Source organism: Penaeus chinensis, chromosome 26 (assembly GCF_019202785.1).
Source record: "Penaeus chinensis breed Huanghai No. 1 chromosome 26, ASM1920278v2, whole genome shotgun sequence".
In the NCBI taxonomy this organism is placed as follows: domain Eukaryota; kingdom Metazoa; phylum Arthropoda; class Malacostraca; order Decapoda; family Penaeidae; genus Penaeus; species Penaeus chinensis.
The window spans coordinates 6,365,798-6,380,797 of NC_061844.1; the positions used below are offsets into that span (position 1 = coordinate 6,365,798).

Below are 15,000 nucleotides of genomic sequence, written 5' to 3' on the forward strand. Positions count from 1 at the left end.
GTTTTTTCCAAATAAAAATGGGAAGTTTTGTTATCTTTTGCTTGTATTACATTTAATATACATGTGTATATCAAACAATGGATAATGTATACAATAAGAATGGATAATGGAGTTCCAATCCATGATTATAAATTATGTTTAAAATATTGTACTTCTGGGCCAGTTAGTACATCATGGAAGATTTTGACATGATTTCAATGTCTGTTTCAAGTTCTGCTATCTCTATCTATTACCCTAATCAGAGGGGTATTTTCAAATAACAATAACTAGTACAGAGATCTGGCAAAAAGGGAGCTAAATATTTCATTTACCAGTGACTAAACCATGTTACCCATGTCAACCTTCACATCTATATGATTTGGATTTACAAATTTCACTGATGACCATTAGTACAAAAAACTTCAAAAGCGTCCAATATCCTCCTAATAAACAGTAACTAAGTACATCATCAGCCCAAGGCAGTCAAAGGTGTAGAACTAAACTATGAGCAAAATCAATTTCACAACTCTCTGAACACATCCAGAGAAATGAAAGTGGGTCCTTATAAACAAAACCTTTTCTGCTTCCAGTCCTAGTTACCACCACAGTGGCTTACTGCATATGCAGCCATTACTTTTCACCATGATTATACAAGGCTTGTTAAAAATTGATTTTTTTTTTTTATGCTACTAATCTGTCTGATACTGTTTAGCAAGTTTCTTTCAGCCACAATATCATCCCCATACTCCCTTTCCTCTTCTTGGGCCATTCAGTCCCTTAGCATATCCTACAGTCATATTTCAGGCCTCTTTATTCTTATGTATGGAACCAAACAAGTGTGCATTAGTACTTCTGGTACTGTAGTGAATGTGGATTAGTACTTCTGGGACTGTATGATAAATTTCATCTTGCCAAAACCTAATATTTTCCTCTCCCAAACTACCCCTCCACACAACTTGCTATTACATACCATAGTGTTACCTATTGGTACATCACTGTTTTTAATAATTTAAAAATCTGAATGTTATAAATACATCTACATACATTTTACTACTTTATATGATAACTTACACTAAAATTTGTCATAATGAAACTTGAATCATTCTCTGACATTAATATTCATCTGTAATTGGGATATGAGTTTTGAAACTCTCTAGGCATCTAAGAAGGATACTGTGGAGATATACTTAAGCTGTAACTTTTATATGGTTAATTGGTATACCAGATAATTTGCTCTAAAACAAGGTTGGTAGACCATGCCCATATGACGAATAAGTGATTATTTTATCTATGCCTTCCATATGGCAAACTAGAAATCACATAAATCTTATTCTGATACAACTGCCCCATACTTTAATTTCAAGATGGCATTGCAAATCCTTCTAAAATGGTGTCATTACTGCTTTTAAACACAGTAATATATAGGACTACAGATTTAAAATCAGAACTTTAAAAGCTAAAATATATAAGGGTAGAAAATTAATAAATTCCCACATTCATGAAATAATTTCTAGGTTTAGTACCATTGACTTACAATATGTAGAACTCAAATAAATTGGACTCCACCTTTTTCTATGTTAAACAAAGCCAGTTTCCCAGGATAATTAAAATGTGAAATGGAGATATTAGATGGAAATATTAGATACAAAAAATGCTATTCATTATGAACCAAACTGCATCATCCTGAGGCTTAGCTACTATTAGTTGAGCCAACTGCTTAATCTACCTAACCCTAACCTACCGCAAACCTATTTTCGGCCCCTAAATCCCTCTCTGTATGGTACCTCCTATGCAAAATCGTTGTGTGGTCTTATACTTTCCAATTTTCCACAATGGTTCTGAAAGTGAATTTGTAGAATAGTACATCTCCTCTTTGTTTCTTTCATAAAACAGTATTTTCTATTGTAATATATTTTGTGTTGCCGAATTGTTCTAATTACCCAAACATTAAATAAAAACTACCTGTAATATAAAATGTGTTCAAATTTCAATAGCCAACGCTAATTTTTCATTCCATACAAAAGATATTAACTGGCACTGACTAAAACAACTGAAACATTGAACTGATGAAATGTTGAAATCTACTTCCGTAATGCTTCTGGTGTTAATTAAATTCAATTAACTTCCACGATATTACATACGATCGTGAAATAATTGTAAGGTTCTGGCACTCTAGAAAATAGTCAATGAGTTTTTATGTACCAACGCTTTAATGCATAATTATTGAAGCACACAATGGACCACTGAAGAACAGCAATCAAAATGATTCTTACCCCTGTCTATGTCTTCAGGGAGGGTGGGCATATTCAGTTGGTTCGACATTCTTGCGGAGAGACTGACTAACTTTACCAACGTCCTAGCAAGTCGAAGTCACGGGACACACTGAGCCATGGATGCCAACATGGACCCGTACACCAGCATAAAATAATGATGAACTGATGAGAAAATATATCATTATATCAGCTCTAGTATATACTTATATTACTAATATATTATTGTATGCCTGTTTAATATTATTACGTTGGTTATTATTATTGTTGATGATATTTGTTATCATATAGTTTGGTTGGTATGTGTGGCTGTCAAATATACGTCATTGTTCGAATGTCTTGGTTATATGTTTTGAAGCATCTTTAGATTCAATCTACATTAAACAGAAGGCAATTAAAAATTTTAAAGTATATTCAAACACTTTTGAAAATAACATAAATTGGATATGTAGGACAAATAGATTAGAATAGTCATGGAAAACATCCTTAATTTATAGTCCATAAAATCGGACGTATTGTTTTGCTGCAGACGATTGGTCTGCTGATTTCCCACAATGCACTGTTAACAAGAAAAGCATGATACGCGCATACTCCAATTCATTAACGATTTATATGAAAAGATGTATATGTATCATCGTAAATTACAAAAAGGACATGGATAACTGTAAGGAAAGCAAGGAAGCTAACAACAAATGTTATTCAGTGCAAAAGTCATAATATTTAGATAAGAGCCATCGGCCTAGTGCGGCCTCGCGTTCAGATGTAAACAAGAACGTTGTGGGAAGGTGTTTGATTCAGAAACTAACGTATTTATCTTATATTCCTTAAGAATTAGAAACAGAGAAACACAAAATGGTGAAGCTCACGCCAGAACTAATTCAACAGTCGGTGCAACACATTAATCCCGTCAGAGACCGAGAGTTAATCTTGAGAGGCAAGTTTACAGCGTGTATTTTGACGGCTTTGTAGGTTCCTATCGTTAATTAAATTGTGTTTTTTTTGTTTTGTTTTTGTTTTTTTTGCGGTTAATGTTATCGAGAGCGACGCACAAAAATATAAAGAAATGGACATCTTATAGAGAGTATGAAATAAAGTAATTATCAACACAACACAGCTGCAGCGACCTCCTATTTACCTCGAAAGTTAGGTTTGAAATTTTGGGTTCGCGTCATACCCTGGTTTTGGTACTTTGTCTGTGGAGGGTGCGTCGCTCTCGGTAACAATAAACAATAAACCTACTCATGTTTTCATATTACGGTGGAAATACTGCTGTGTCATGCATTTTGTTGTTCTGTCTTCACCTTGTCCCCAACAAGACTGGCAGTAACATGTATTGGAAGACTTTGTGTGTATAACAGTCAGGATTACAGTAAATAAAAAGGGAAAACTTTTGGTCAATATGTAGAAGAGGGTAGTGGGTTACTTTTGAAATTGCTTTCAACGATTCTAGGCATTGTTCCTTGTGCCAATGAATCATTGAGGAGATATGATCACCTTCTCCATTGACAATCTTGAATTGTTAGTCCTGATAGAAGGGGAGGACATGAAGTATATCAGTAAAATTATGGGGTAATACAGGACCCCCGTGGTTGTTAACCCCTTGTGAAGGGTGAAGAAAATAATAAGAACTCTATGCTCTAGAGATCAATGTCAACGCGCCGACTTTGAACGCAGGAGTTTGGTACAACAAGCCAAATCACCAGCTTGTAGCGCTTTGGCGTGCCACCACATTTTACAGCTGCACCCCAAAGATCGATTGGTTTGTTTTGAAGCCTCACAGCATGACCTGGCGGGAAGGGGTTCAACAAAACGTCCTAACCCAACATCCAACCTAACCTAACACCGTGGTGTATATTCCCTACCCAGGGGGCTATGCTCCCTGGACTGCCATGGTAGTATATGTGCCTAGCCAAGGGGATATGTAATTCATTACTGCAATCTATCAAGTAGTCTGTGTATTGCTATGTATTTGTGAGAACGATCATTGTGTAATTATCAGTGTCTGTTTTTCTGAGTTCATGTATGTAATGCATTCTTGTAGTTTTATTATATATTTTTTTCTGTGTATTGGTAATTAGTTGCGCTATTCTGTACAATAACCTTGTGCACATACATGTTTTGCCACCCAGAGATTTTACAGGCTGTGCGACACCATTCATTGAGAAAAGCCTGTGATAAATGTTTCATTTTAAGTGTTACATTGATTCCAGGTAATTTTTAAAGCCACCTAGTGCCTCAAAGGACGAAAAAAAGTTATAAGAAACCAAGCGATTCTGACCGTAGATGGAAGCGAAGAAAAGTTTGTTTTTTATATATATAAAGGTATGTGGTTTTAGCCTGGGGGTCCAGGGACAGAGCCTCCAGCTAGGAAATATATAGATTATATTTTATCAAAGCCACAAGGGTCCAGGTGGCATAGCCCCCAGGCTAGGTGAATATAATTCCATGTGGGTCCAGGGGACATAGCCCCCCTGTCTAGGCGTATAAATTACTATGGGGGCCCAGGGGACAGAGCCCCCTGGCTAGGCTTATATATTACTATGGGGGAATATATAGATCATCGTGTATAAATCCCACGGGGTTAAGGTTTTTGGGTTAATGGTTAGGACACATTGTACGATTACCATAAGAGATCTGGATTATGTGAAATCCAACAGATTTTTTTACCAAATGGTGGATTTGATTCCTGGTATTTATTAAAATTTGGTGTGTCAGTCTGTAGACTTTCAAAGTTGCAAGGATGTCCGTAAAGTTTCATTAGCTGATTTTAAGCATTTTTTGTTCTTGTTTTACACATTTCTGTTCCCTATTTCATGTCCTCCCCTGCTATCGGAACTTCTCAAATCAAATCAAGATTGTTAGCTGGAGAATCCGACAGAAATGATCATCAGATTTGTTCTCATCACACAAGAACAAATCTGATGATAGAAGTATTGTCAGGGAAGACCTGATTGTCATAGTTGGAAAATTAACCCATGTTTTTGTTAATTTATTTAGTAAATTTCCAGTTTCATCCAGCCTCTGACTTTCTTATCTAATTTAGTGCTGTTACGCTGGTGTTTTTCGTTGCATTTGACTCGTTGATGAGTGTCATATCTGATTGATGCACAATATAAATCATTAAATCATGGTTGAACAAAAGCAATTTTTAAATATGAAAACGCGTTTTGAAAGTTTCTGATGACCGTATCAGTAAGTTTCCTAATGGCCATATCAGCCTTATGCATACAGCTTCACTGTTACTCAAACAGCAACAGTATTTTATTGATTGATTAAGTTTACAATCATTAGAACAAAGAAAAAAAAAGTTGCACTATTGACAGTTCTTTGTCAAGCCATTGTTGCAGCACACGCAATCTAAGCAGATGTCATTCTCAAGCAAGAAACTATAAACACATTTTAGTAACAGAAATTGCAAACCTTAGTGATGATTATTGTCAAACAGCTTATACTTGCTATAAAATGTAAGATTGAATTTATTTACCTTTGCCTTAGCACCAAATACTTCAGAGGCCATGGAAGTACTTTGTGCCATGCAGCTTAACTTCTTGCTCTCCCTATGTAACTAAAAATGCTTTTAGCCCAATTCTGTTGTGTGTGCTGTAACAGAACACTAAATTATTACACTTTCATTGTTTGCAATAGCAAATTTGGTAATAATCTTTGGCAGTACTGCTTTTGTCCAATTAGAAGTAATAGGACAATGAATGTTTTTGCTTATTATTTTATAGATATTTACTTCGTGCAATATAAATTTTCCCAGTATGCGTTAGATGCCAGTTAAACTGTACTAATCTTATGTCATTGTGCCTTCATTATTACACTTCACCATCATGTACCGTCCTTGATACTGTGGTATTTTTAGCGATAGGGGTATTTTGCCATTTATAAAACTAAAAATAATGTATTTGTCCAATCTCTTTATCTTGTCAAATTATACATGTTAGAGCTTTGTTGAGATTTGCCTTAGTACTGAATGTTTAAAGCCCACAGCAATCACCTGAGGTGGTCCTGTTGTTCGTACTTACCCTAAAGTCTTCAGTATAACACGATTGTGCTGTGGGGATTTGAGATAACGGGGAAAGATGAAACTCAAATTTGGTATGGAAAGAACTCTGCAATTAGGAAATCTGGCTCTCCCCTTGGTGCAGTTTTGTTAACTAGTTTTAGACAAATTCTATACAACTCAAACTGCATGTCATAATCTCCCAATACAGTTGCTGTTCTTGAAAAGGGCAAGGCAAAGTGAAATTACAATGAAATATATTTTTAGAAAAGTACCCCATATTGACTTAATCACAGTAAAGTAGCATTTGACAAATCAAAAATTATATCTTAACAAAATTAACAAAATTGACCCCTAAGAACTGCTAACCCACAGGCTTGTCTGTGAAAGGATGAAAGGCCTGATTTTTCATTTCGCTTAGGGAAATTTTGGTTGCAGGCATTTAGAGAGCTCTTTTTTTTTTTTTTTTTTTTTGCATCCAAAAAGATATTTATATTCAATTGTCATCTCATGTACAAGTTTTATTAGAGTTCAGATTTTAAAAAAATTATCATGGTTACCAAATATGTATGAATGAAAATGAGGATAAATTACTTTGAGTATGTAGAAAAAAGAAGCACAGAATAGTATTTTTATAATATAAAGCAAGAAAATGTGTAATTAGATGTATGTGTAAGTATTCATATGCATAAATTGTAAGAGAATGATGATACACCAAGAGGTAACTCCATGATACATAATATTAGGAAAGATACAGAGCTTAGGCTGAATGAATTGTTTCATTCACTATCAGAGATACCACTTCACACTCACTATGTTCCATTCACAAGGAGAAAGAGGCAGATCACAACTGTGATTGGCTCATAGAAGGGCCTGTAAGGTGAGTAGGGGTATTAAGGTTGTGGGTTTGAAAAAAAGTTTATTAATTCCATTTTGAATTTAATTCCAGGTTATAAGATACCAGTCATAGAGAATCTTGGAGCAACTCTCGACCAGTTTGACACAGTAGACTTCAGTGACAATGACATTCGGAAACTGGATGGCTTTCCCCTTCTGAAGAGACTAAAATCATTGCTACTAAACAACAACAGAATTGTGTAAGTTTAACTTGTTGTAGTAATTATATGTCAGGTAGTCATGTGAATATTGGTTTATTGCTTGAAGCAAAAAAATTGTATTTTTATCTCTCTCCTCTCCTCTTCTCTCCTCTTCTCTCCACCCCCTTCCTCTTCTGCTCCCCCTATTTCCCTCTCTACTGCCTTACCCACCCTTCTCCCCCTCTTCTTCCTCCTTCTTCCTGCTATGCATCCCTCCCTCTCTCTCTCTCTCTAATGCCTCACCCTTTATACCTTTCTACCTCATAATAAGATCTTTGCTTTTTTTGCACCAGCCGCATATCAGACACTCTGCCAGAGGAGGTTCCCAACCTCCAGTGTTTGTACCTGACCAACAACCTCGTGCAAGAATTAGCCGACCTTGACAACTTAGCAGGACTCAAGAAGCTTGAGCATGTATCCCTCCTTGGGAATCCTGTCACCACTCGTGACCACTATCGTCTCTACCTCATTAACAAACTCCCACAGGTCTGTTTGTTAGGTCATTAGTTCTTTGGCTAGTTTGATAAATTACAAGATTTTTATAACTTCAACAATTTGGACTTAAGCAAGAGAGAGAGAGAGTGCGAGTGTGTGTGTGAGAGAGATATTATTGGAACATGATATTCTTTAAATTTCCCTGGCCCTCATATGTTGTAAAACATATATCTTGTCATACCTCTGTTCATTCATTTTCTGCCATGTCTCCCTTCCCAGGTGAGAGTGGTGGACTTCCGTCGGGTACGAATGCGTGAACGTGAGATGGCAAAGAAGCTGTTCAAGAGCAAGCTTGGAAAGGAGATTCAGAAGGAGGCCAAGAAAGCTCGAACTTTTGTGGCAGGAAGTGGCATCATGGATTCTCGTCCTGCTCTCAGTAAGGATCAGATGGGTTGGAGATGTTCTCTGATTGTTATGCACTATCACTATTTCACTTGTAGGTTAAGAGTTTCCAGAAAAGAAACTGGTGAATGATTGTCTTAACTTAAAGCGATAACTAAGACTTCTGTCTTTAATGATTTATAAAAGGAGAAGAAAATTCTAATTTGTCATTCTAAACAACAGACCAGATGACAGTAGAGGACCAAGCTGCCATTCGCCAGGCTATTGCCAATGCCCGGTCTATGGAAGAGGTGGAACGCCTGCAGCATATGCTTCGGACGGGCAACATCCCCGGCAGATCACAGGGCATCAAGCGCCGTAAGTTGTGCCCTTCTTTTATTTGATGGCTTTAGTATCTTAAATTTTTTGATACCATGCAACTTTGCCTAGTGGAATGTGTCAGAGTGACTTGATTGCCTAAGTGGTAAGCCAGACAAAGCTCAGATTGTATTGTATAGGTTAATTTGTTCTAAAAACCTGAGTATACTTAATATGCATGCCAATGTTCATCCTTTAGGGATTTAGGTCTTTAGGTCTTGTCAGTTCTTTATTTATTCAGAGAGGCAGTGAAGAATTATTCTATTTACTATACCTACTGACTTGGTCTCTACACTGACAATGTTGCAGGTTGGATGAAGGGGGGTAAAGAGGCAGTAAGTATAAAGGTCTCTGGATTAAAGAGACAACTATGACTTCCAACAATTTCATATTGTTGGAAGTCAAACAACTACAGAAAGAAATGTAAAGCAGTCTTTGTAGTCTATGCAGTGGATTAGTGAGATTCCTTTCAATTGATTTTTTTTTTTTTTTTTTTTTTTTTTTTTTTTTTTTTTTTTTTTTTTTTTTTTTTTTCTTTCCCCCATCAACTACACAAGAAAAAGAAAGTTAGATAATGTCAGAAAGTGCTGGAAAGGAGCCAGGTCTAGCCTATGCTGTTGAAAAAGTAATCAGGCACTTCAGGGTCACTTATTTGTATTGATAACTAATGTAATAAGTTACGAACAATACTAGTAATAAAAATTAAAATCCTTTATCGTAAGGTTAGACTTAAGAATGGATTCCTTGGTGATCAAGTGTTGTGGAGACATCTGTGTGTAAACAAAATTATTAAAGTAAAGTCACAGGGGATATGGCATACATAAATGTTATCCCTACCTAATTTTCTGTATATGTGAGAAACCAAGGTCTCTAAGAAAAGAAAGGAAAAGGAAAATGTCCTTAGGTAGATGGCAAGGTCAAACATCAGCAAAATAATCAGGGGAATGTATTTGTTATATATAAGGAATGGCTGTTACTAGATATGTATGCTTTAGGGGAAATGTTTCTGAACTAGGTGGAAAGTTGTAGCAGTTTCCTGAATATGTAGAAGTTTGGAAGAACACAACGTAAAGAAAGGTTTCCTATCTAATGTGATTTTTTATGTTTATAGCGACAATTTTCTGTGAGTGTGTTAAGGTTTCACAAGAATATTTTTGTGTCAATACACACCCTTAGCAAGCAGACCTAATACGTGTGTCAGTTGATAACAAAATTTTTTTGATGAGGAAATAAATACAGGGGGTATAGGTACTAGTGTTAAGTTTGTTAATACAATGATTTAACATTGATATTTTATTGTGCTTATGCTATTTGGAACTAATTATTTTTTCTCTGTTTTACAGGACATGGAGAAGAGGAGGAGGATAATTAAAAATAACCACAAAATAAACTTGATTGTCAACTTTGCATCCCTTTTTGTGTACCTTTAAAAAAGGATCATTTCTTAAATGCAAATGGTATAGATGATTGTAAATTTTTTGTCTTTTTCCAGTAAATTAATAGGTTTGTTTATACACAGTTATTCTTTTTCTTTTCTTGATCCTTTTTTTTCATAATGCTTTTTGCGGCTCAGCAGAAATTGGTAAGTAAACAGCACTGTCTTTTTTGTGGAAGAATATAACTGTTGCTATTCATATGAAGACATTTGATGAGTGAGAAGTGATAAGAACAGATACACAACCTCTCCATCATGTGTTTTTCTATGTATATGTTTTCTTGACTAAAGTGATGTTGCCAGACAGAGTTTTTATGTTTAAAGGGTTGAGAAGTGCTAGGTGAAATGTGTGCAGGAGTTTTGATGAAGTAAAAGATTCTTTTGGAAACCATCGAGTTTGATTTCCTTTTTGGTATCGTGGATGCATGTGTATGTTTGTTTTTATTTCTGTGAAACAGACAATGAATGAGTTATTAAGTATATTAAGGATGAGGAACAAGAACTCAACATTGCATATCCAAGTGTTTTTGTAAAAGCAACCTTATAGATATATCCCTGAGGTTTATTTTAAGGAGTTTATAATCGTAATCTGCACTAACTTCAATACAAACTTGATCATATGCAAACTTTCTAGTAAACTTGATCATATGCAAACTTTTTGATATTTAATAATATGGATACTTCCAAAACAACTAGTTGAATAGCTCAACAAATCTAATTGCATTTGGAATAAACAAAAAAACAAAAGCAAGTAACATGTCCATGTTTGATATCCCATGGTAAAGCAGGTTCAATCACACACAAAAAAATCATTATGCAAATTGCAAAATATGATTTAAATGCATATTAAAAGGCACCTAGAAGTGAAAGGTTTCTTCCTGTTATTCCTATTTATTCCTCCTCCTCCTCCTCCTCCTCCTCCTCCTCCACCTTATTTTCTTCTGCTTTCACTTCCCTCTCCCATTTCTTTTTTTTTTATTCCATCTTCTCTCTCACCTTTACTTCTCTGCTCCCCCTTTCTTCCTCCCCCCCCCTCATTCTCTTCTTCATCCTGCTCTTTCTCTTCCTCTTCCCCCTCATTCTCATCCTTTATCTTCTCCCTCTTTTCTTTGTCCTCCTACTCCCATTCCCTCCTCCTATTCTTCCTCCTCCTCCTTTTTCTCTCACCACCCTCTCTCTGTTCTTTCTCCACTTTTTCCATTTTATCTTTCCTGTAATTCTATGCTCCTCCATATCCTCTTCCCCTTCCTCCTCTCATTCGTCCTCATCATTCTCTTCATCCCCCTCCTCATCATTCCTTCTTTATCATCATTTCCTTTCTCTTGTCTTTATCCTTCCTCCTTCTCCTCCTTCTTCTTCCCCCCCCCCCCTTCTCCTCCTTCTCCTCCTACTCCTCCTCCTCCTCCTCCTTTGCCTTATCCTCCTCCTCCTCCTCCTCCTTTGCCTTATCCTCCTCCTCCTCCTCCTCCTTTGCCTTATCCTCCTCCTCCTCCTCCTCCTTTGCCTTATCCTCCTGCTCCTCCTCCTTTGCCTTATCCTCCTCCTCCTCCTTTGCCTTATCCTCCTCCTCCTCCTCCTCCTCCTTTGCCTTCTCATTCTCCTCTTCCTCCTCCTCCTTTATGTCAGTCCTGAACAGCCTGAGGGAACCATGGGCATGGTATTCCCCTGCCATACCTGGCCCTAACCCCTCAAGGGGACCCTGAGGGGTGGATTATTTTTTTCCCCCAACATATTCCAGGCTTATCATGGCCAATAATGAAGACGTAACCCCACTCTTAGGGGCAATGAGGCTTGCCCCTTTATCAAATAGCCCCAATCCCAGCTCTCCTTTGACCACGGCTCCGAACACTGCAACAACTCCCCCATCATCAATGCATACTAGTACAGTATGAACCCTAATCAACAACCAACCCCCAGGAGACATTTCTACTCTTCCAACATGCTCAACTTCAATACCTTTACTCCCACAACCTTCTTCATCAACCACCCCATCTCCCCTTATTACTACCTTACAACCTTATTGCCCACCTCCCCATAACACTACCCCCCTCAACACTAATTCCTCCTCCACACGTCCCTGCACTTCTACTACCCCCACCTCTACAAGAATCCTAAATACTCGATTTAGCCCAGCCAAATGGGATCGATTTTTCGTGATCCCTCCCACAGCTCCCTACTCTCAAAACACCCTCCTCTTCCAACAATGCCTCCAAAAACAAGTAGGCAAAGTCTCTTTCCGTAGCCGACCCGACTACTCCCGTCTCGTCACAGTAACAACTGAAAACGAAGCTATAGCATTAACAAAACTAACTGATCTATGTGGTAATCCCATTCCTACAGAACCTCATCCAACCCTCAATACTTGCACCGGAACTGTCTCTATCTCCCCAACAGATTGCCCAATCTATGACAAAGAATGGTCAGATTGTGGAGAGGACTTACTCGCTTGTCTCACAGACTATGATGCTACAAATGTACAATGCTACTCCATTCCTCCTAGAGGAAATCGTAAGAAATCTATCAACATTGCCAAAATTACTTTCCGTAGACATGACCTTCCCTTTAATGTTTACATAGGTGGGGAATCCCTACCTGTCCGACCATACCAACCTCCTCCTCGTCAGTGCCAAAATTGTTGGCGTTTAGGACACCCAGCCAAATACTGTCATTCCACAGCCAGATGCCCGCTATGTGCCCAACCTGGCTGAGTCTGAGGTAGCAACTCTCAGATTTAGACTTGGACTCACTCTACGTGAAGCCAGACAGGAGTCTCGTCGACGAGGTTTTTCTCTTACCCCCTACTCTAGTAATGTCGCTCACTCTGCCACTCCCCCTACCCCCCTAGCTCCTACACCCTCTCCTAAACCTAACCCCCCTCCATCTAACTTCCCCTCTTCTACCTCCTACCTTCCCCAGTCAAATTATTTTGCCATCCTAAATCCAGACACTCCAATCTCTACTGCAGCCCCAACACCTTCCCCTCTCCCTCCCCGCACTACCCGCAGCAGACAGAATAAACGTTCCACCCCCTCTTCCCCTACCTCACAATCACCTCCACCTTCCTCTGCCCCTATCTTTCAGACACCAGACTTGACTTCTCTTCCCCCCCTCACAAGAAAACCTTTATCTCACAAAACTCCCCATCCAACCCCATTACAGAAACTCTAGAAGATATCCAGAACTACATAATAGAGTCCCAAACTGATACTCAGCCACCTTCAAATTCTACAATTCCCGCTCCCTCCACACTCAAAGTGACTGCCGATATCCATCCTCCTCCTACTCCTATTCTCTCTACACCCAATCCTCCTACCCCATCCCAACAAAGCCCATTCCCCCCGACTCCAGCCCCACCTATATTAACCCACCCACCATCCCCTCTATCCCTTCCACTCCCTCCTGGATACACACGTGAATCCCTCATGTCACAAGTACCCTCTTCCCCAGACCCTCTACCTCCCGACACCCTTCCTTATACAACACCACCTCCCCAACCTCATTCTTTATCCCACCCTCTAGCACCTTCTCCTTCAAATGCTCCAACACGCACTGCAATCTTTACCACTAAATCAACGAAAGTATAACTATCCTTCATTGGAAAATTCGTGGTTCCCGCTCTCACGGACCTGACCTCCGTCGTAACCCATCCATTGTATGCCTAGAAGAAACTTGATCCACCCCTATGTTCCTTATGTAATGTTCCTCTTTCAGTTCCACACATTCTATTGTCATGCCCACGTTTTGAAGCAGCCCGTACTTCTACTTTCCCCCACCTATCCTCCCTACATAGACATCCCAACCTATCAGACATCCTTACAGAATCTCACACTTTTCCTTCCTCAAACGCATATATATCCTTCACTTGATCTAACCCTTTACATTACCTCATCCGACCCTAACCCATTAATTCACCAATTCCTTAACCCAACTTTAACAACTAATCACTAACCCAACCACCCTTCACTATAGTGCTACATGACCTTAGATGTCTAGCACATTTATTTTGCTTTTAACCATTAACCATTCTTTCTTCTCCTTATTTCTTTCTTCTCCTCCTCCTTCTTCCTTTCTTTCTTCTCCTCCTCCTCCTTCTTTCTTTATTTATTTCTTCTCTTTTTCCTCCTTCCTTTCTTTCTCCTCCTTCTTCCTTTCTTTCTCCTCCTTCCTCCTTTCTTTCTCTTTTTCTTTCTTTCTTTCTCCTTCTTCCTTTCTTTCTTCTCCTCCTCCTTCTTCCTTTCTTTTTTCTCTTCCTCTTCCTTTTTTCTCTCTTCTCCTCCTCCTCCGCCTTCCTTTCTTTCTTCTCCTCCTCCTCCTTCTTCTTCTTCCTTTCCCTTTCTCCTCCTCCTTCTTCTTCCTTTCTTTCTTTCTCCTTCTTCCTTTCTTTCTTTCTCCTTCTTCCTTTCTTTCTTTCTCCTTCTTCCTTTCTTTCTTCTCCTTCCCTTTTTTCTTTCTCCTCCTCCTCCTTCTTCCTTTCGTTCTTCTTCTCCTCCTCCTTCTTTCTTTCTTCTCCTCCTCCTCCTTCTTTCTTTCTTTCTTCTCCTCCTCCTCCTTCTTTCTTTCTTCTTATCCTCCTTCTTTTCTTTCTTCTCCTTCTCCTCTTTCTTCCTTTCTTTTTTCTCCTTCTCCACCTCCTTCCTTTCTTCCTTCTCCTCCACCTCCTTCTTTCTTCCTTCTCCTCCACCTCCTTCTTTCTTTCTTCTCCTCCTCCTCCTCCTCCTTCTTCCTTTCTTTCTCCTCCTCCTTCTTCCTTTCTTTCTTCACCTCCTCCTTCTTCCTTTCTTTCTCCTCCTCCTCCTCCTCCTTCCTTTCTTTCTTTCTTTTCCCCCTCCTTCTTCTTCTTGTGTTCCTCCTCCTCGTCTTTCCCCTTCCTCCCTCTATTCCTTCTCCTTCTGGTTGAGAATTCAGATTTTGCTTTTATGAGGTAGAGAATAAAAAAAATTTTTCTTCTTCTTCATATTTTTTCTTCTTCTTCTTTTCTTCCTTCTTCTTCTCCTCCTCCCCTTTCTCCCTCCCCCTCTC

General features: G+C 38.5%; 2 protein-coding genes across 2 annotated transcripts in view; one reads left to right on the forward strand and one right to left on the reverse strand.

Moving 5' to 3' along the window:
• The window catches only part of LOC125039111 (V-type proton ATPase subunit H-like), a 14,582-nt gene extending 12,217 nt beyond the window's left edge, over window positions 1–2,365 (reverse strand). Inside the window, exon 1 of the mRNA XM_047632846.1 lies at window positions 2,253–2,365. Within this exon, the coding sequence (XP_047488802.1) occupies window positions 2,253–2,301 (49 nt within the window). The 5' untranslated portion in view covers window positions 2,302–2,365. The remainder of the gene's footprint in view (window positions 1–2,252) is intronic.
• Window positions 2,366–2,986: 621 nt separating this feature from the next.
• On the forward strand, window positions 2,987–10,369 carry LOC125039187 (U2 small nuclear ribonucleoprotein A'-like). The gene is made up of 6 exons (XM_047632966.1): window positions 2,987–3,183; window positions 7,205–7,352; window positions 7,646–7,838; window positions 8,067–8,223; window positions 8,412–8,546; window positions 9,890–10,369. The coding sequence occupies exons 1-6, from the start codon at window positions 3,102–3,104 to the stop codon at window positions 9,916–9,918; spliced, it is 744 nt and encodes a 247-aa protein (XP_047488922.1). The 5' UTR covers window positions 2,987–3,101; the 3' UTR covers window positions 9,919–10,369.
• The last annotated feature ends 4,631 nt before the right edge of the window (window positions 10,370–15,000 follow it).

Excerpts from the sequence above, each read along its gene's own strand:
- LOC125039187 (XM_047632966.1), top strand. The coding sequence starts at position 3,102 with ATGGTGAAGCTCACGCCAGAACTAATTCAACAGTCGGTGCAACACATT. Across the intron at positions 7,353-7,645 it reads CTAAACAACAACAGAATTGT|CCGCATATCAGACACTCTGC; the intron begins GTAAGTTTAACT and ends TTTTTGCACCAG. Across the intron at positions 8,547-9,889 it reads ATCACAGGGCATCAAGCGCC|GACATGGAGAAGAGGAGGAG; the intron begins GTAAGTTGTGCC and ends TCTGTTTTACAG.